This window comes from Nanorana parkeri, unplaced genomic scaffold (genome assembly GCF_000935625.1).
Source record: "Nanorana parkeri isolate BGI_ZX_2015 unplaced genomic scaffold, ASM93562v1 scaffold672, whole genome shotgun sequence".
Lineage (NCBI taxonomy): Eukaryota > Metazoa > Chordata > Amphibia > Anura > Dicroglossidae > Nanorana > Nanorana parkeri.
The window spans coordinates 310,760-332,334 of NW_017306940.1; the positions used below are offsets into that span (position 1 = coordinate 310,760).

The 21,575-nt window shown below is 40.6% G+C and overlaps 1 protein-coding gene across 1 annotated transcript; it reads left to right on the forward strand.

Annotated features, from left to right (window-relative positions):
* The first annotated feature begins 4,453 nt into the window (after positions 1-4,453).
* LOC108792702 (zingipain-2-like) lies at positions 4,454-21,046 on the forward strand. The gene is made up of 8 exons (XM_018563533.1): positions 4,454-4,480; positions 8,566-8,669; positions 11,204-11,346; positions 14,540-14,731; positions 17,043-17,225; positions 18,130-18,289; positions 19,610-19,727; positions 20,836-21,046. The coding sequence occupies exons 2-8, from the start codon at positions 8,567-8,569 to the stop codon at positions 20,933-20,935; spliced, it is 999 nt and encodes a 332-aa protein (XP_018419035.1). The 5' UTR covers positions 4,454-4,480; position 8,566; the 3' UTR covers positions 20,936-21,046.
* The last annotated feature ends 529 nt before the right edge of the window (positions 21,047-21,575 follow it).

Sequence of the window (21,575 nt, forward strand, 5' to 3'; positions counted from 1 at the left end):
CAGGTTGAATAAAAATATATATATATATAAGACCTGCAGGGAAAATTTTGAAAATAGCAATTACAATACAAGCTCTATTATCAATGAGGACCAGCACAATTGTAAACAGGTATTATGGGCCAATTATATGGGTAATTTGTAATTTTAAGGCCCTAGCTAATACACTGGTCAGTGGGGTCTATAAACAGTCTGCCAACATTGGGACCCTGGATCTCTTGTAGGGATGCTCAATCAGGGTGTCAGCAAAATGTTGTAAAACTCATATGGCCAAGAGGCCTCTCACCACAGATTCAATCCTGTTCTCAGGCAGTTCCCTGTAGGTCAAGTGAGAGTCCATGCCACACAAACTGGCTCCCCTTTTAAACCAGCGTTAGCTAGATTAGAGGCATGCTTTGTCTCTGGAGCTCCCCGTTTCTCCACGGCTCAGGCTCTCCATATGTTTGTAATTCTGCCCTGTAGTACTCTTCTGCGGCAGCTCCCTGGAACCAGTATCTCTTTCCTCTGGAGTATGCAGCTCTGGACACCATTCACTGTGGTTCTGCCCTATACTTCTTTGCTACAGTAGCAAAGAAGTATAGGGCAGCTTATACAGCTTATTCCTATGCACAGCTTGGGACACATAGCAGTCTCTTGGACCACTCAGTAGCCCTCCTTCTCACCAGGCTCAGGGCAGCTTTGCTGCGCTATCCCTTACCAGCACAACACTCAATGTGCAGCTCTGCCCTCCCTCACAGCACCCCTGCCCACCTGTAGTAGTAGTAGTAGCAGCAGCAGCCTCATGGCTCTACTCCCCCAGTTCCCCTGGCCATGCTCATGACCACGTAATTGGGGTAACTACAAATCAGCTTTAAATTGCATGACAAGCCAAAAACATCAACAAAAGACCCCCAAACTAAAGAGTAGGCCTTGGTTAAATCCAATTGAAGATAATAGGGGCACCACAACAGGTAAAAGAGTCCAAAGTGTTTTTTTTACTAGGGAAAGATCAACAGGGTAAAAAAAAAGTTAATAATCAAAATGTGCCACGCTACAAATCTATAAATATCATACAAAAGATATAAATAATATATAAAGTAGTAATCTTAAATTGTACAAAAGTGATAGCTAATGCATGCACAAAGTGCCAATTGTGCCAATCCTATAATATATATGCAGACAACTACTAGTCCACAAACAAAGATCCTTTCTAAATAAATAGTGTATCCAGATACTATGCAGTCCAGCTCACCAGTGCAGAAATCTCTTATACCACAATCATCTTTCAAAGTGCTGCTCACCTTCTATTTAGACCTCAACATCAAGGTCTTACTGCATACCCATAAAAGCAAACAGCACACCAGAAGATTCGTAATTGTTAGCCCAGACTGCAACGCTACCTGCCATGCTCTGTGCTTCCCAGCTCCACCCTACTTACACAAAAATAAGAAATACATTAGAGACAAAAATGACTATAGCACAAAACAGGTTTTCAGATGGCAAGTGAAACTCCTTGAAGGGGGTAATTCAGAATCTGCCAACTCCTCAACAGACAGGACGGATGCTCAAAAGACACTGGAGCAGGTCAGGTCAGAAGAAAGACATGGCACAATTGGGGACGTTGGCACTTTGTAGATGCAGTATCTATCACTTTTGTGCAATTCAAGATTACCACTTAATATTTTTATAATATTTGCATGATATTATAGATTTGTAGCGTGGCACATTTTCATTATTAATATTTGAGTCTAGTTTATACAGTTGTGTGAAAAAGTGTTGGCCCCCTTCCTGATTTTTCATTGTTTTGCACGTTTGTCACACTTTAATGTTTCAGATCATCAAACAAATTTAAATATTAGTCAAAGATAACACAAGTAAACACAACATGCAGTTTTTAAAGGAAGGTGTTTATTATTAAGGTAAAACAAAATCCAAACCCACATGGCCCTATGTGAGAAAGTGTTTGCCCCCTAAGCCTAATAACTGGTTGGGCCATCCTTAGCAGCAAGAACTCCAATCAAGCGTTTGTTATAACTTTCAATGAGTCTGTTACAGTGCTGTGCAGGAATTTTGGTCCACTCATCTTTGCAGAATTGCAGAATTCAGCCACATTGGAAGGTTTTCGAGCATGAACCGCCTTTTTAAGGTCATGCCACAGCATCTCAATAGGATTCAGGTCAGGACTTTGACTAGGCCACTCCAAAGTCTTCATTTTGGGGGTTTTCAGCCATTAAGAAGGTGGACTTGCTAGTGTGTTTTGGATCATTGTCCTGCTGCAGAACCCAACTTCACTTCAGCTTGAGGTCATGAACAGATGGCTGCACATTATCCTTCAGGATTTTTTAGTAGACAGCAGAATTCATGGTTCCATTTATCACAGCAAGTCTTCCAGGTCCTGAAGCAGCAAAACAGCCCCAGACCATCACACTACCACCACCATATTTTACTGTTGGTATGATGTTCTTTTTCTGAAATGTGGTGTTACTCTTACGCCAGATGTAATGGGACACACACCTTCCAAAAAGTTCAACTTTTGTCTCGTTGTCATTCGTGGACAACTTCCCAACACAAATTGATAGTTGTATGGGCACCTTTAGAATTAGTAATTAGGGTAAAAAAAAAGTCAACGTTATCAAGGGCTTCTAAATTATAACTTGTAAAATATATCCTTTTAAGATTGCTTAGACTCAAGGATATATAACAATTATAGTTATCTTATCAGACTGGTGTTTCTGCAGTGTTTCTCTATATTGTGTGACAGTGGATCTTGATCCTAAATGTAATTTATAAGCCTCCTTATTTCTTCGAGCTGCTATATTTAACCATACAATAATTTTTAATTTTCCCTCTGATGGGCACTCTCCCCAACTACCTTTAAAGCAAAACTGCTATTGATAAAGTATGCCTAAGCCAACATTGTATAGTTTATCTGTATATATTGGAAATAGTGTTCGGCTATAAAACAAAAACAGTACTTGACTGAGAGAATTTTTGTACTGAATCCAGTAATCCTATTTAATATAAAATGTGGGTAAGGTTTTTTCCACAAATTGAGATATCTTTCTCTTAATGTTAAAGAATCCAGTATGACATGGATCTGGGGCAGCTTTAGAGATGGAGAAATTCAATTATTGGCAATGGTCCATAAGCCAGCCACTAAGAGGGTAAAAGAGCATTTATACACATCTTTATTGGATTGGAGAACTGGAGAATGTAAAATAACATTAGCTTTCTCAGATGGTAAATCTTGGTCCATTACTTGAGTAAAATAAGAGGACATTTCTTCCCAAAATGATAGTACTGTATTAAAAATCTTTATTAAAATAATTCATTCATCAACATCATATGGCCTATTCTGTGAGACATTCACATTTACTGTATTTTTTTTTTCCAGTACTCGTGGTTCTCAGAAGTGTAGAATATGTATCACTTGTAGTACACAACTTGTTAGTAGGTACACAACAACAGCCATCCGAATTTACAGATGCAGGACATCCTTGTGGAAGAATATGCCCATTGTAATGTGAGCTATTGATTAAGCCAATATACTGCATTTCATCAGCATGCATGTGTATGCCATGATTGTTCCAAAAAATTATTAATGTCTATAAATTACTAAATAAACTCTAAATGACTTTCCAACGGCTATGTAACATCTCTGGGTCCCTGCAGAGCACAGACATGGGCTGTAAACTTTTTGACAATGTTGCGCACAGTGGACACAGAAACATTAAGATCTCTGAAGATGGACTTGCAACCTTGAGATTGTCCATGCTTTTCCACAATTTTTGTTCTCAAATCCTCAGACAATTCTTTGCTGATCTTTCTCTTCTCCATGCTCTTTGTGGCACACAGAGACACACAACAGAAAGGTTGAGTAAAATTTTTGAAAAATGTTTTTCACCATCTGAACTGGATGCCGGTCTGATTTCTTTATTGTCAGCACCTGTTAATTGATACAGGTGAGTTTAAGTACAAATTACAGGAGCATCACAAACTTGGAATGCAATTATTTCTTGCAAATGTAGAAGGTGCCAATAATTTTGTCCAGTCCATTTTTGGAATTTTGCGAGGATTGTATAAGATTTGGCCTTTTTTTCTCCACTTTTTTGTGTCATACCAATACAAACAAAAGAAATAAAAATGAAAATGCCTAAACATTTGTAATTGCAACAATTTTCTGTGCGAAGTGGTGCATTATCTGACAGAAATGCAGTGTTGCCAATATTTGTAACCATGACAATGAATATTTCAATAATGATTACATTTAACACACATTATTTTGTGTTGTGACTGTATTTTCTCCTTCTTACTGATAGTTAATTAAATATCTTTCCAAAGATTAGCTATCCAACTGGTGCCACTTATCAGAGTCTTTAGTGGACCGTTGCAAGATAGCTTGAGTGACAATGATGATAACACTGTCATGGAAAATGTAAAGTGCATATATAGATAGGGGTCGGGCATCGATGCCAGAGCTCATTGCTTCATTTAAGTCATTCAGGTAAGTAGCATACTCTCATGATATTTAATTTAAAAATCATTAACAAATGCATTTATGTAATCCATACAGCCAGAGCAGAAAAATAACCTTTCTTATCATTATCAAGAAACGGATCTAAATCAATATTTACTATGCTTTTAAATCAATTGTAATATTGTTATGGAGAGCATTGGCTACTGAATGGTTAGTAGCAATTATTAGATGTTGTGCAATGTAAAAATAGCCATAATCAGAATTTAGGTACAAGAAATGCACACTGAAGTGATTACATAGATGTTTCTACTATGCTGGAAAATGCCTGGGGCTAATTAGGAATCAACATTTTACTTAAACAAAAGGTATCTTTTATTGTGCATGTGCTAAAAAAAATACTCAGGTCTTTCTAGGTTTAGGGTTCTTGGAAAAATAGCCAAAATGAGTCAACTTTACAAGGCATATGATACATGAATGTTTACAACAGGGGTAGGCAACCTCGGCTCTCCAGCTGTGCTGAAACTACAAATCCCATCATGTCCCTCTGGGAGTCATGCCTTTGCCTGTTGGAGTCTAGCAATGCCTCATGGGACTAGATCCACAACAGCTGGAGTGCTGAGGTTTTACAGCTGGTTTACAGCTATTATGCTTCAAATAACTAGATACATTTATAGGGGGGGTTATAGGGAATGTTTACTAAGCTTAGTGAATAAGGAGAATCTCTGCTGACTTCCATCATCCAATGCAAGAAAAAATACTGTTTTAGTTTATTTTCCAGAATGGGTATTCTTTGCAAAGTGAATAGTCACCACATTCACTAAGCTAAGGGAAAATCCACTTGCAAACTGGAAATTCACTTGTGAACAACCTATTTTTGCCTTTAGTAAATCTACCCTTTAGGGCTTTGAATTCTAGAGATGTATTGTTTAAAAAGGGTTAAACATTTTCTAAAATACAGGATATTATCATGTATTGTCATCATAGTAACAAACATTAAGGGGTCTATTCACTAAGCTGCCGTAGGCAGCCGAGTGAATGACCGAGCTGAAGTGAAGTGAGCCGAACACTGAGTGACACTGTTCGGCTATTCACTTCAGGCTGGTACGTAATCAGCTGTACATCGGCTTGCTTCACATGGCTTTTGTTCGGCCGACCCGAAGTGCAGAAGGAGTTCAACTCAGCCGATCCAACATCTGGAGCGGCTGAGCCGAACCTCCGGCAGGCTACTCACTGCTGTTCGGTCTATTCTCATAGATGCCGAACAGCAGTGAGTGAATAGCCGAATGCCGCTGAGCGTCATTCGGCTCGGCTGTTCTGCTCTGTCCCTCAGAGGTACCGAGCAAGCAGAAAAAGAGTTAAAAAGATAAAAAAAAGTAAATAGAAAACGATTGTGCGGCGCTAGCAGTGACAGCTAGCTCCGCCCAATAGTTTCCTATTGTCCGGCGGCTCTGCTGCCGTCAAAAAAAAAAAACCTCTCCTGGGCGCTCTGGGAGCCTCCCGGCCGCCCAGGAGAGAAACACTGCTGTGTCTTTCTTTTTCTTTATTCTGACACGGAGCGATGTCAGAATAGAGAAAAGAAAAAAAAAGATTTTTCCCATTGAAATACATTGCTACATTACTATTGGCTATATCAATTTGCAATAGCCAATAGTAAACTAGCATTGTACCCGCCCTCTGCTGATGGACCTGATGGAGAACTGCAGCAGAGGGCGGGTACAATGCTAGTTTACTATTGGCTATTGCAAATTGAAATAGCCAATAGTAATGTAGTAATGTCTTTCAATGGGAAATTTTTTTCTTTTTTTTCTCTATTCTGACATCGCTCCGTGTCAGAATAAAGAAAAAGAAAGACACAGCAGTGTTTCTCTCCTTGGCGGCCATGAAATCCTTAGCTGTTTGGAAATCAGTGTCCCTGGTTAGCAGGTAACCAGGGACGCTGATCTCTCTGCAAGTGGCCGGAGCCAGCCGTAAGATCGCGGCTGGCTCCGCCCAGCTGTCAAAAGCAGGTTGTCGGCCGGCCGCTCGGCCAGCTTCGGCTTTCAGCATGGCTCAGCCGAGCCGATGCATATGCGTTTGGCTCGACTGAGGCGCTCGGCCAGGTTCGGGAGCTATACAGGCTATTGTGAATAGCCCGTACAGCACCCCTTCGGTTCTACTGAACCAAAGGGGTCCTGGGGACGAAGCTAGCCGAAGGATCGGCCGAAGCTACGGCTAGATCCTTCGGCAGCTTCGTGAATAGACCCCTAAGAATTGCTAACGTATATCTTTATCCCACAAGTTATTGTTCATCTTTTTTAGATATGGTAAGGCAGGGGTAGGAAACCTCGGCACTCCATCTGATGTGATACTACAAATCCCTTCAAGCCTCTGCCTCTGGGAGCCATGCCTGTGGCTGTCAGTCTTGCAATGCCTCATGGGACTTGTAGTTCCATACCGAGTGCCGAGCTTGCCTACCTGGGAGTATCCCTCTTGGGAGCTTTTCTTTAAAGGAGAATTATGGGGTGAGGGAAAAACACCCATCCCCATAATTTAAGCCGACCTGTGACACTGAAGCTGTCACAGGTCGGCTCTATTCACAAAACACATGCCACCGATCGCTGACTTCCCGATCCTCTCTCTGCAGAAAGTAACTGTCAGTCACCGCTCCCCACAGGGATTCCCCCCTCCCCTCTCTGATCCTCCAGCGCTGACTCTCTAGAGAGGCAGAGCCAGCTGTTAATCAGCCAGCGGGGTGGATCTAGACCAGGGGTGCCCACAATTTTTTGTGTTGAGATCTACTTTTCAAATGATGAGATCTACCAATTAAAAAAAAGACCTCCCCCGCTCTCTCTCCTGGCTGTCTCTCCTCGCTCTTCTGGCTGTCATTCCTCATCTTCTCTCCTGGCTGTCTCTCTTCGCTCTCTTGGCTGTCTCTCCTTGCTCTCTCCCCTGGCTGTCTCTCCTCTCTCTCTCTCCTGGCTGTCTCTCCCCACTCTCTCTCCTGTCTGTCTCTCCCCGCTCTCTCTACTGTCTGTCTCTCCCCACTGTCTCCCCTGGCTATCTTTCCTCTCTCTCCTGTCTGTCTCTCCCCGCTCTCTCCCCTGTCTCACCTTGTTGTATTTTGCAAACAGTGTAGTGCAACAGGCCGTGTAAACTAATATTTTTTGATGTAATACACAGCACTTCCACCACCAGTATCCACCAGAAAGGTTTCAGGGAGCTTGGCTCAGCAGACTCAGGCTAATAGGTAATCATGTGTGCACAGCTAAATAAATATACCAAAATGGAATAAAGAGCCACCATTCACACCCTTCGTGATCTACCTGCATCAGCTTTGAGAGCTACTGGTAGATCACGCTCTACCTAATGGGCACCCCTGATCTAGACAGTATTGTCGGTAGTTGGCCATAGTTCTTTTTTAACTTCCTTTTATACAAAATGTACAATGTGCCAATTTGAACTTTTTTCCTCACCTTCTGTTGTGGTGACAACTATATCATTTTGGACTTTCCATCACTTTCTGTTCCATTGGCAATGGTTACCAGGACACATAGAGAACAAAGAAATTCGGATCCGAAATTCGTTAACGGAATTTCGTATTTCGGATATAATTCGGAAACTGCCATTCGGATTTCGGATGCTCCGAAATTCGGAATTTCAGCAAAATTCGTATGAATTTCGATTCGTAACGAAACGAATCGCACATGTCTAGAGAGAATGAATCTCAGAGTAAAGACAAAAATTGCAATATGAACCTGACAAGGTTCAAACCCTTCCCTACTCTATCCAAGAAAGGAAATCAATAGGTATGGCTTTGGATACATTTTAAAATACTAGCAAAAAATGTTTTTTCTAGTAAAAGAGAATACAGTGCATATGTTTTACTGGTTTCATAGATGTTCCATTACATATATTTTATTGTGCATGTGCTAGTAGTAGTAGTAGCTCTGACACTCATTCACAGCATGCTTGTTCCAGGACCATAACTGAAACACAGCTATATAGAGCAGGCATCTAGTATTTTCAGCAGGAGCCTGCTATGGCAGCCTATTACCATGTGATGTGATGTGATAAGAAAACAACATATATGAAGAATGTTGGTTCTAATTTGCCTGTACACATTTTACATTTAGGATGCATTTGGATAAGTATCTCCTGGTTTTGTCCGCTGTCATTATTTGTGCGTCTTGTTCACACTCGCTTGACCAAGAATGGGAAGCCTGGAAAACCAAACACGGTAAAGTATCTAAAATATAGGCAACTTTGTTTAAAAAGAGCACTAGCCTGAGTTGGAGAAACATAAGTCTAGAAAGTATTTAGAAAAAAGTTAGCAACTAGAACAGTGTGAGAAGAAGTCTTTGTTTGTACAGACTTTTTTTGTTTTATATAGAGCATAAAAAGGTAAAACCCTTGCCAGTTTTTTTCTTTTGCTGTCTGTGTACCATTAGGATAATTTCCCTTCACTTCCTGCCCCAGGGATTTAACCGGAAATTAGAAGAAATCTCTCAAAGTGAGGGGAATTCCCCTCTTAGACAGCTGTTACAGGGAAAAGTTGTCACCATTGGAAGTCCCCCCTTAGCTGATGTTCTGTTGACAACTCTAACATTTTGGATTTCCCTTTACATAAAATAAATGTGCAATAAAATCTTGACATTGGGCCTAACCCTTCTCCACTCTATTCAAAACTAAGGGGAAAACAATGTTTTGCCTAGAAATACTCTAAATCTGATTTTTTTTTTTGAAAACCAAAATTCCTAGGTTTAGGTAGAATATAAAACTATTAGTAAGACTAGGGAACCAGAAAAACGTTTTTGCTGTCTTTGTTCTGTTGAGCATATTTCTCTTTACGGCCTGTCCTTATCACTAGAAAGTGAGCAGAAATCTAGAGGGAGAATATGGAGAGCATTAAAAGTCAATTGAGATTCTAGCCTTTCTCTCATTATTAATAAGTTTTTTTTTATTGCCAGGGCATCCCTGTTAGAGAGATTTACCCTCATCTCCTATTCTAGTACCAACTTTGTCACTGGCACAGGAAGTGAGGTAATATCTTTCAAACGGGACAAGAAAGAGCCAGAAGACAACACTCTGACAACTTGGTTCTTACTGCTCCCAATGACAAAGTTTTGTCCAGAGAAACACCATCACCTAATGGTAATTGTATGCAAAACTATTTAGACAAATGAAAGGTGCAGAAAAAAAAACCAACTTTTAAAGACTTCTGTTTTCTTTTAATTTAGCTCTAGTGCCAGGACAAAATCCAGTTCACTGGCAGCATCCTGCAGATCAAGACTGCTACTCCATGTCTGAAAGCAGCAGTCTACCTGAAGTGGTCCGATGCCCCCTGATTAGTCAAAACTACAGCTCTCCATGAAATGTTGTTTATGTTGCAGTAAATGTAACTAAGCCGAGCATATCAGACCTTTGCATTAAAGTGACGCTATACTCAAGAGAACTGCTCCTGGTATGGAAAATTAACCCCGAGCAAGACTCGGGAATACCGCCAGGGAGGTTAAAGCCAATTTTTTTTTTACATTTCTCGTTTAAGGAGACCCTCCTTTGCTGAAGGCTGTTGCTTTTTTCTTTAAAAGTTCTTCATTCCTCGTTTTCTAGTGGGTCCCCGCAATGCTCTTCCCCCCGCCCCCTGCATCATTCTAATGGAGGCACCCATGCGCGCTTGTGCCCGCAGCGGCTGTGTGCGTCCATAGACACACACAGCCCTGTGGCAGGCCACGCCCCTTCCCTCTTTGATTGATGACAGAAGGAGCCTATGGCTCCCCTGCCATCAGTATCCTCCCCCCGCAACCCGGAAGTTCGGGGAACTGAGGATCGATTCGAGACCGGCGGCGGAGACGAGTGCAGCTGACAGGTAAGTGTGGGGGAGACTGGGGTAGAAAAAAAGTGCAGGGCCATTTTTAACCTTAATGCAGAGAATGCATTAAGGTAAAAAATGCCCAGACCTTAATACTACTTTAAATCTTAAAAAAGCATTGAAGGAGTTAAATCTTAACTATTAACACAAATGTATCTTATTTGTGTATCACTCAGCTGTAGATCTTCAAATCATCTCTGAATTCATACTCACACTGTCCTTCCTTCTGGAGGGGGGCTACTTTTGTTCCCCATGGTCCCTGTGTGTTGTAAAGTAGCCACCGCTCCAAGCTCACTTCTGTGATGGACTAAAATCTCACGTTTAGTTTACTAATTTGTATTGACCTTGTAGTCTATCACAGGAGCGAGCTTAGAGCAGTGGCTACTTTAGAACACACACAGGGACCATGGGGAACAAAAGTAACCACCCTCCAGAAGGAAGGACAGTGTCGGCACCAATTCAGAGATGATTTGAGGATCTACAGCTGAGTGATACACAAATAAGATACATTTTTGTTACTAGTTAAGGTACTTGAATGCAATTTTAAGTTTTAACTCCTGAGTTTAGTGTAATTTAAAACCACAATAAGGCTTTAACCACACAACATGGAGGATTCAAGAGGATTCAATACTGCATAGCAAAATCTAGTATATGTAATAGGTCCTCTCTGAAAAAGGGCACCGTCAATGGGTTAGAGGTATGCTAAGGCTTTTTTGAGATTGGCCATATATAGTCCAATAAAAGCAAGTAATGAATCTTTTCAGACAATTTGGCCATGTAGAGATAGGCTTCATAGTCACGATGATGTGAGGCGGAAGGTTTCTAGTGCAGTACAGTATATCCAATTATGTTGCTTTTACAATCTGGAATCCTGAGCTTTCTAGTGTTATAACTATTTGCAGGAAAGCACTATGTTACTTCACATGATGAATCATTTCGGAGAATGGCCTGGGAAGCAACGTGGCATAAAGTACAGGAGCACAATCAAAAGTTTGAACAGCGTCTCACCAAGTACAGAATGGGAATGAACAAGTTTGCAGATATGGTAAGATTAAACATTTCTGCTTCATCATGATAAAAAAAGAAATGCAAAGAACTAGTAAATACCCTGTGGCTGGTTTGTAGGGATGTTTGTGTAAAAGAAGAATTCAGTCGGGGGCTGGAATTCCTCCACCAATTATCTATTGAAAGGTCATCTGTCCAATCAGTAGTAGTAGTTAGTTGTTACCAGTCTTTGGACAAGATGACCTTACAATAAATCATTGCCGGTGGGGACACTTGTGGGGTGGGTGCTGCGATCTCTGATATCACAGAAATCCCGAGAAGGTGGATTTAAGTGCAGGTGATGATGGATGGGGTGACATATGGGGTGGAGCAGTGTATCTGTGTTTTACAGTACACTTTTACGAGGAAATAATGGGCAGAACTGAAGGTAGCCAATGTCACATGGTCACATATGTTTAAAGCCTTAATCCAACCAATGTGGGGAGACAGACCTTTAAGTATATCGGAGCTCCAGGGTACCAAACACCTTTTTTCTCTATTAGACAGACCTTTACCCCCTTTCAGTAACAATTACCTCAGCATACAGTTCTGCATGCTGATATGAAGTCATCTAACATTTATTAGTGAAACATTTTTTTGCTTTTACCTTGCTATTACAGTTTTCCACTTCCTGGTTGAGTGGTGATGTAACCCTAACAGCACACATGCATCCTGGGAAGGTTACATCACCAGTGTCTTCCTGGGAAATCTCATCTGTAAACTGCACAATCTCATGAGATCACAGCGAAAGGCATTTTTCCCCAGAGATGATCTGCACTGTCACATATGGTCTAGTCACATGTGCCAGATTTCCAGGAAGCAAAGGGAGATGGATTAATCTGCCCTTAGTAAAAATGGCCACCATGGGAAGCATGGGGAGAAAAGAAAAATAAGGTATGTAAAGAATAAAAGCCTGTAATTATCTATAAGTATCTGTTTGCAGATTGTCATTACCAAACATTTCCTAAGGTGTTTTTGTTGCCATTTTTAAGATAAGGATGAAGTTCCTCTTTAACGTGTCAGCTAGGATTTTTATTTCTGTCTCTGCTCGCATTCTGGAGATATTTCCCATTTCTTTCTGCCCTTACAAGAACTAAAGAAGAAATAGAGGATTATAGATTGCACCAAAGTCCTGCATTGTTTCCCATGTTCAAATATGTTGAAAACATCAACAATTTCCATGGGGTGCACTTTGTATTTCTGTCCATCCAGTCCTAATATTTACAGAGCTCTGCTGTACAACACAGCCCTGTCTCGTCCTGACCATACTCTGCTATAGTTTCACTTTCACTAACAGGAACCTTTCCTACCCCCACCCTGTAAATGAACAGTGAAAAGAGAAGCAGCACACAGATAAGCCCATCTCTTTGGCCTCATTCACACTGGGTGTACATGTCCGTGCGGCATGCACGTCCGTAAACAGTCGATCCCGGGAAGGGACAGGTGCTGTGTGTGATTGCGCGCAGCAACCCGTTCTTCCCTATGGGAGGACGCAGCTGTTTTGTGTCACCCGTGCGCGTATAGATGTGCATGGATGTGCAGTTCGCGTGTCCGTATAGCAATGTACAGTCGCATCCTCCCATAGGGAAGAACAGACTGCTGCATGTAATCACATGCAGCATCTGTCCATTCTGGGACTGGCTGTTTACTGGCCTGCATGCTGCACCGATGTGTACACCCAGTGTGAATGAGGCCTTTGTCAGCTGGCTCTCTCCTCCAATTAGCATGCTGCTTGCAATGCTGTAACTGGCTCCTTGTGCGGTTCACCCCCCCCCCTTTCCCCAGCACTGCTGTGCATACTGTACATTAGGCTGAAATTCAAGTACAGTACTGCTTGTAATTGAAATATAATTGAATAATGTATTAATGATTACAGAGCTGCTTTTATATGTGTCTTTTATATATTTCTGGAGTTCAGTTTTAAAGGGGAGTAATGGTCTTGTTACTGTGTTTTATGTTTATGTGTGAATATTATGTGTGTATATATTATTTTGTTAGATGTGAATGTCATTTGTTCAGTTTAACTAATCCTATTAATGATTGTTCATATTTTAACAATCCTTCTTCTATGTATTTGTGTAAATATATATGTACTTAAGGGCAGTCATATGGTCCTCATATACAGGTGAAACTCGAATAATTAGAATATCGTGCAAAGTTAATTTATTTCCCTAATGCAACTTAAAAGGTGAAACTAATATATGAGATAGACTCATTACATGCAAAGCAAGATAATTCAAGCCGTGATTTGTCATAATTGCGATCATTGTGGCTTACAGCTCATGAAAACCCCAAGAACCCCAAATCCACAACCTCAAAAAAGTAGATTATTACATGCAATCAATAAAACAAGGATTGTACATAGAACAATATCGGACCTCTGAAAAGTACAAGCGTGCATGTGTGCTCAGTACTTGGTTTGGGCCCCTTTTGCAGCACTTACTGCAATTACTTTTGCACGATATTCTAATTATTCGAGTTTCACCTGTATGTAGACTCATATCGCTGTTTGTTTAGCAGTACTGCACGGTGACTGCGTTTTACAGTTTCTCTAATTCAGTGTATGTCTAGGAGTCAGGTAGGTACTCTCTATAAGGTTTAACCAAACTAATGTCCACAGTTCTTAAAGGGAAGCTCCATTTTATTATGGTAAATATAGATTGCAAGAATTTATGCAAACTTCATAGCAGGTTGAAATCTGCCTTTATAGACAGACAGTTCTGAGCTAGTAACCTTCTCCAACCAAAAGCTAAAAGGGAGGCTCTACCAGCTGTAAAGATCAGGCTGAGTGACATAATAAGATAAAAGCTGCGTCCCTGGCATTCCCTTAGCTCTCTTAGTTTTTTCTGCATACTTCTGAAATTTGATCTCAAGCTCTGTGCAGATTTTTTAGAAGAAAGCCCATTATACAACTGGGATGAGATGCCTGTACTGTTGCCATGGTTGCTGGAAAGCAACATCATTGCTAGCTGCAGATGAAAATGGAACTGTGGAAAATGCAGAGGAATGCTAATTACATGGTTCATAATAATAACTTAAGTGTGCTCAGTCATGGACTTATTATATAGAGTTATATAAATGATATTGTTATATATATAACATTTTAACACTCTAATAAAAGCACAATTTTGTTCTGTCTACAGATTATGAATTAATACAACTATAAAAGTTACTCTTCGATTTCCTCCCTCCAGACATCACGGGAACGTAGATCCAGGAGCTGCCTTTCTCCGAAAGGGAAAAGAGGCATCATGCCGACAAACTTTCCTGTGCGGGCTTATTCTAAAAGCGTAGATACACCAGAATCAGTTGACTGGAGAGACTCAAAGTGTGTTACCCATGTTAAAAATCAAGGCTTGTGTGGATCCTGCTGGGCATTTGCAACGGTAATTAAAGTACTCCTGAAACTATATAGCAATGCATAAAATGGTAGAAGACACATCTACATTCTGTACAGTTTACCTCTCCACTATAGACCATTATATTGACACACACTTCAGTCCCTGCCATAGCAAAAAGGAATGACTAAATCTGTGGCTCCACTTGGGGGCCGACAGAGTGCTAAAAAGACACAGGAAGCCCATACCACTACATGTAGACAGCATGCCAGCATATCAGCAACTCGTGAGCTTCAGCTCAAACCCAAACTCCAGTAAATATTTTTTTTTTACCTTTGGATGAAAGGGGAAAGGGTTAGAGAATGTCTGTGTGTTGGGAAGATTAAGGGTGTTATTCACAAAAGGGTGAAGAGTTTGGAGAAGGCAGGACAAGTGAACAATCTATGACAACATAGCTGATTAAATTGGAAACATTCTCCAATTCAGCTCACTTTCCAGTTCAGCTATGTTTTCCTAAATTGTTCACTTCTCCTGCCTTCTCCAAACTCTTCACATTTTGTGAATAACCCCCTAAAAGTCTCAGTTTGAAAAAAAAAGAAACAGCAATAAAACCTCCCTTTGAAGTAGAGTGGGGAAGGGTTAGAACCCCCCTCAAGTTCTTTTTCCTGCACTCACAGTGAATATTTTCTCACTTCCTGTCACAGTGACACCTTGTGTGCCATTGTGTCTCCAGTACTGAATCTGAAGAGGGGGAGTAAATCTCAACAATAGAGGCACAGACTGAGTCTGATAGAAGTTCTAACCCTAAAGCTGGCCATACACCTATGTATTTTTGATTGGAAATTTTCATTGCTGCCAAGAACCCTCTTTTGATTCTATCTCAAATACCCCATAGTGCACAGACCAATGCCGATTTCGATAATCATTTGTTAGAAATAATAACTTACCAAAATCCATCGTTAGAAATAAAAACTCACCAAAATTTTGGTGAATAATAACTCACCAAAATCCAGAACGGATTTTCGTTTGCGCATGTGCAATGTTATTGCTGCAATTTTCTTCGTACAAAAACGCCACTAATCCACCGATTTGTGTTCAATTCGAAAAAGGTTTTGCAGCCTGACCGAACGAGGAAATTCGGCCAGGAGTACAGTGATTAAAACCGTGGGTGTCCCATCAACTCATCGATTATCAATCGAAAGACCATTTGTGTACATTTTTGAATGAAAATTGATAGGTGTATGGGCACCTTAAGACAAGTTTTACCATTCTAACCAAACCTAAAATAACGGCTGGTGAGATATTTAGAGGGAAGTTCCACCTTTTGCAAAAAAAAAAGTTCACAGATCTTCATGAAAGAAAAAATGTCCATTTATATTTTTTTTGCACAGGAGCCAGTAAAGCATTGCAACTGCGATCAGTAGATCACAGGTGCTATGCTCTGGCTCCTGCAGCCTCTACCTCCCATCCATGTCTGTACCGAGGTATGGACATGCAGTAACATGGAGGAAGCGTCAATGGACCACAAGTCCAATGACATCACAGCAAGATGGGAATTCACTTCCTGTTATGGTCTAACATGAAACAAGGTCATATTGCATACCCCCACCCCCCTCACGCACTTACCTGAATCATGGGTTTCTTCTCCCTGCAGGCTTGTTTCCTTTTTAAATTTGGCGTGGCTGTGTGGGTGTAGCCTCACGGTTTTCGTAGCCACGCATTTTGCGTAGCCTCACCAAATTTAAAAGGGAAAACAAGCTTGCGGGAAGAAGAACCCTAAGATTCAGGTAAGTGGGCAGGGGGGGTCTGCGATCTGACCATGTTTCATGTCACACCCTAAATATGGTAGGGTATAGGTATTTTTAGCCTTTAAAGATGGGTAAATATGTCAGTTAAAAAGATGGGTGTTCAGCCATTTTCTTGTCCTCAATGTGAATGCAGCCAGGATTTGCTGTAATCTCTGATTCAGCTAAAGGATGGACACATCCCATGGGCAGCGAAGGCTTTCCTTCCTTCTTCCCACAGCCAAGGGAACAATCAATTATTTCTAGAATCCTGATAGCATGCCGAGAGATAATTATGAAGATAATGTAGGATAATGGTCACCTACAACAATCGGAAGGTGCTTACCACATCCTTCTACACAGGTATTATTTCCTTTTATTGGACCACGCACAGAGAGGGCACATATGCAACCCTCAATACTTCTATAGGTAATACCTATGACATTTATAACACAATTGGCTTGTGTGGTCCGTGTTTTATTTCTGCAGTACCTAACATTTTTTTCTCACATTACTATAAAGAAACCGTTCCAAAAATGTAGCTTAACACTGTATTTCACATTGTGTGATTTCAGGTGGGTGTGGTTGAGGCTCGAAACTGCATTAAGACCAGTGAGCTTGTTGAACTAAGTGAGCAGCAGCTTGTGGACTGTGATAACACAAATGATGGTTGCTGTGGAGGAGATCCGGCACATGCCATGGACTATGTTACACGCAATGGTATGATGAAGGCTACAGACTATGAGTACGCAGATAAGGTAGGCTCCTTCAGAGTGCTTTGTTTTTTATAGGTTCTTTTTGCATAATTTGCACCAAACTTGTAAACACCAATCTTTTTTTTTTTTTTTGTTTTGTATGGGGTGGGGAAACATTAAAAATTGCTGTCAGATTTGTATTGCTGTAATGACCCCATTGGGGAGGTTTTCCCTCACTTTGTGTTCCTGTGACATCTGTATAAGAAATGGGGGAAGGCAATTGTTACCAGCAGAAGAAGGGACAGACATCAATGAAAACTTTGCTACAGTTTAAAGAAGAACTCCGGGCAGAAATTATCTTACCTTTGCAGTGGGGTAAGTGCTCGTTTTCATCTAGGTTGTAAAATAAAAAAGAAATGCTCAACTGTCTCCTCCTCCGCCGGTTTGTCACTCGGCGTCCTCACGTTCTATACATTGTATTGGATGTGATGACTCACAGGACCTTAGACCGCCAGGGCGGAGAGAGGCTGGATGGACCAGCTGGATCCGATGTTCAGGTGAGTATATCTATTGCATTTTCGTCCCTAGTGCAGGGGTAGCCCCGCTGCAAGGTTTAAGAACATTTGTGCCTGTATTTCTTCCTTTTCCTATAATGAATGTGTTTTTGTTTTTGCCTGTTTGCCTGTTGGAGGGATTTTTCATCATTTACTTACCTGACAGGAAGTGAGGGTAAATCTCTCCAGTGAGAGAAATTCTCTGAAGGAGTCTGTGAAGAATCTCATTACACACAGCCCTTCATACCCCATGCTCCAGGGAAATGCAAAAAGTGCTTTGTTCAGAAACTCTACAAAAAGACATAGCAGGATGATGTTCGGTGGGAATAAATTGTATTATTCTAAAAATCACAAAAGCACAAGTTATGGTCACTTACTTTGTTTTCCCATATTTTCTATGTTATCTCACCTAGCAAGCAGCATGCTTCTACAAACCGGCAAATTCGTTAACATTTAACGTGAGCAAGTACTACAACATGTTTGGAGAAGACAACATGGCAACATCTGTGGCACTAGATGGACCTATAGCAGTTTCACTTGATGCAAGTGAGGATTTTCAGCTGTACGAACATGGTAAGTTACAACAGACAAAAGTAAGGTATACAGGGGGCGCCTGCCATTTAAAATATTTGGGAAGAGAACCCCTGAAATATTATTTTTTGTCTCAGGATCCCTTTTTTCTTATTTTCTATCTTCGTAAAAAGTAAGGTATACACTACAGACCCTAATACATTCGGGTTGATTTACGAAAGGAGTAGTGGCTGCTCACTTAGCAAAGTAAATGTTCAGTTTGCAAAGTGTATGTTCACTTAGCTTAGTAAATAAGGTGAAGATGTGCTCATTTTGAACACACAATTACGTGCAAGGCATACAAAAATTGATTTTTGCTTGCACATGATTGAATGAGTGAAGTGAACACAGATTCACCTTATTCACTCATTAAGTGAACAATCAAAGTTAACATTCTCTATACCAAGGGTAGGCAAACTTTGGCCCTACAGCTATAGTGGAACTAGAAATCCCATGAGGCATAGCAAGACTCTGACAACTACAGGCATGACTCCTAGAGACAGATGCATGATGTTATATAATTATCATCGTCCAACTGGGTCTATACCAATTAGCTCAGGAAATGACTGAATATGTGTGGATCTAGATCTATATGATTAAATATTCGTACATTGGCAATGTGGATTTCTATTCTTGAGGGAACAATCCATGGGATAAGACGCTTTTCTCAGACCAGTTATTGTAACTTTCTCCAGGCCATGTGGATATCCTCCTACTCTACCTCTTCCCCCCTCCACTGATATAAAAATGTTCAAGTGGATCATCAAAATGTGCTTTCAGAGAATGATCTTTTGAGTGTTGCATTGTACCTGCACATCTCCACATCATCTGCTGTCTGTGGGTATCTTTAGGAGGAATCCACCATGACCTCTATACCTGACAGAGGCTTTGCTAAAACTTACGTGCACACAACATTCTTGGTCTGGAGGACAGTCACAATTTTTGCACCAGGCATGGCACTGTACATACCTCTTTGAGACTCACTGTGACTGGGGTTTATCTGGGGACTGCCACATCAATTAATCCAGAGAGCTGATCTTGTGACTACAAACCCTACAGAGATGTCCACCACATATGGGATAAGATGGACCCCCAAATCTATGTGGTCTTGGAATTCCAAATGTGTAGATCTTTGAGCTCTGCTGGGGCAAAACTGTAGCATAACATCATGATGGAAAAACTTCCTCTGACTAGTAGTTTCAGTTAACAATAGAATGATAACAGAAAACATCATCAGAAGTCTCAGTAATGTGGTCTGTCTATGAACATGAAGGAATGAACTTAAACAAGTGATTTTCTGCTCACTCTTTCAATTTATTTCAGGTGTTTTCTTAGGAGAATGTAGTGAAGAGCTCAATCATGCAGTGATTATAGTAGGATATGGCACAGAATATGTTGAAGAGGAGGAAGAGAATGTAGATTACTGGATAGTAAAGAACAGGTATGCATCTTAATCACCAAACATTTTCATTTCATATTGCCTAAAATTTGGGAGGGGTAAATTCTACAGAGGTATTTAAGCTTCACTATTTTGTAGCTTGAGAACTCCGGTTATTGCCACTTACGAGCACATGGTGTACAAGTGTACACAGAAGGAATAGTTTTCTCTGTAATGTCAGTGGTCATCAAAAATTTAGAGAAGCAGCCTAATATCTTAAAAGAAGTGTCCACCAGTTGGAAAGTAGAACACAAGCATTCCTTTTTGCATTTAGCATGTCTGTAGGACTCCATGATGGACAATTATAGACATTCTGGGAGTGCTAACTTCTAAATATCTGATAAAGGGCAATGCCAATGAGAAATCATTCAGAGCACAAGTTCTATGAGGTTCAGTTCACCACAAACTGGTATGTTATGGGGGGTTGCAGTTATTTAAAAAAATCCCTATATCTTACACAATTTATAGCCAGATCTCCCCAACCCACTCACTTTCAACTATACGTCCATTGAGTGTCACTATTCCTGCCGTATTCTCAGAGTGTACAATATATGAAAAATTAAGTGAACACAAACTCATGAATACATCAAGTAGGCTGAGCAGGGAACCCAAGTGCATTAAATAAGGGCCCTAAAGGCTTTCCGGTGCATTTTGTTTACATTTAACATCAGTTTCAAAAGTTTTTGATTTTGCAGTCCCATTGAATTGAAGGGATATAAAAGCAGTTCTGATGCAAAAAAAAAAAAAAAAACATGTACACAGTGCTTTTGGTAGGGTTGGGATTTGTATTGAGGTGTACTTTGCAGTTGAGGAGAAAATAATGTTAGACATTTAGCAGACATTTTCCTTTTTACCTGATTTTAACACCTACTGCTCCTGGAGCCAAATTCTAACCCATTGTAATTTCACTGCTAAACTCAACAAAATTAAAATAAGTAAGGAAGGTGGAGTTATGTGACTGTATTAGATGATTGCACACATCATGAGTAACATATTGACCTAGAAGACTTTCTTTTTACTTCTATAGTCATCTTCCTTTAATTGACTGTCAGTTCAGTTAAACCAATGGCAAACGTTTCACAATTGTTTCACCTTTCTTTTCTTTCTATAGCTGGGGAGATGATTGGGGAGACAATGGTTATATCAAGATGAAGCGTAATGTTAACCTGTGTGGTATTGGTTCAGAGGCAGCCGCTGTGGACTTGGTCTAGTAGTTGCTCAGGCCCATCTACTGAAGATTTGACAGAAGTCTGTGTTACAGAGTCTCTGTATAAGTGATATATTTTCAGCAATGGTTACAGACCACATTGTTTTTTATTCTGCACTGCTTGCCAATATAAATATGTTCACTGTTGTTTTAGTAGTACTCTCAATTGTTTGCTAAAGTGTTTTAAAATAAAGAAAATGGAAGCATTTGTTCAGTTTTTGAAGGCTGGTCATTCATTTGTATTGCTATCTGTTTGCTAGATACAGTAGCTAGCGACATACAGTATGTAAAAAATCTCTAAGGTTCCCACAAGATTATACACTATATTGCCAGAAGTATTGGGACACCTACCTTTACACGCACATGAACTTTAATGGCATCCCAGTCTTAGTCCGTAGGGTTCAATATTGAGTTGGCCCACCCTTTGCAGCTATAACAGCTTCAACTCTTCTGGGAAGGCGTCCACAAGGTATAGGAGTGTGTCTATGGGAATGTTTGACCATTCTTCCAGAAGCGCATTTGTGAGGTCAGGTACTGATGTTGGATGAGAAGGCCTGGCTCGCAGTCTCCGCTCCAATTCATCCCAAAGGTGTTCTATCGGGTTGAGGTCAGGACTCTGTGCCGGCCAGTCAAGTTCCTCCACC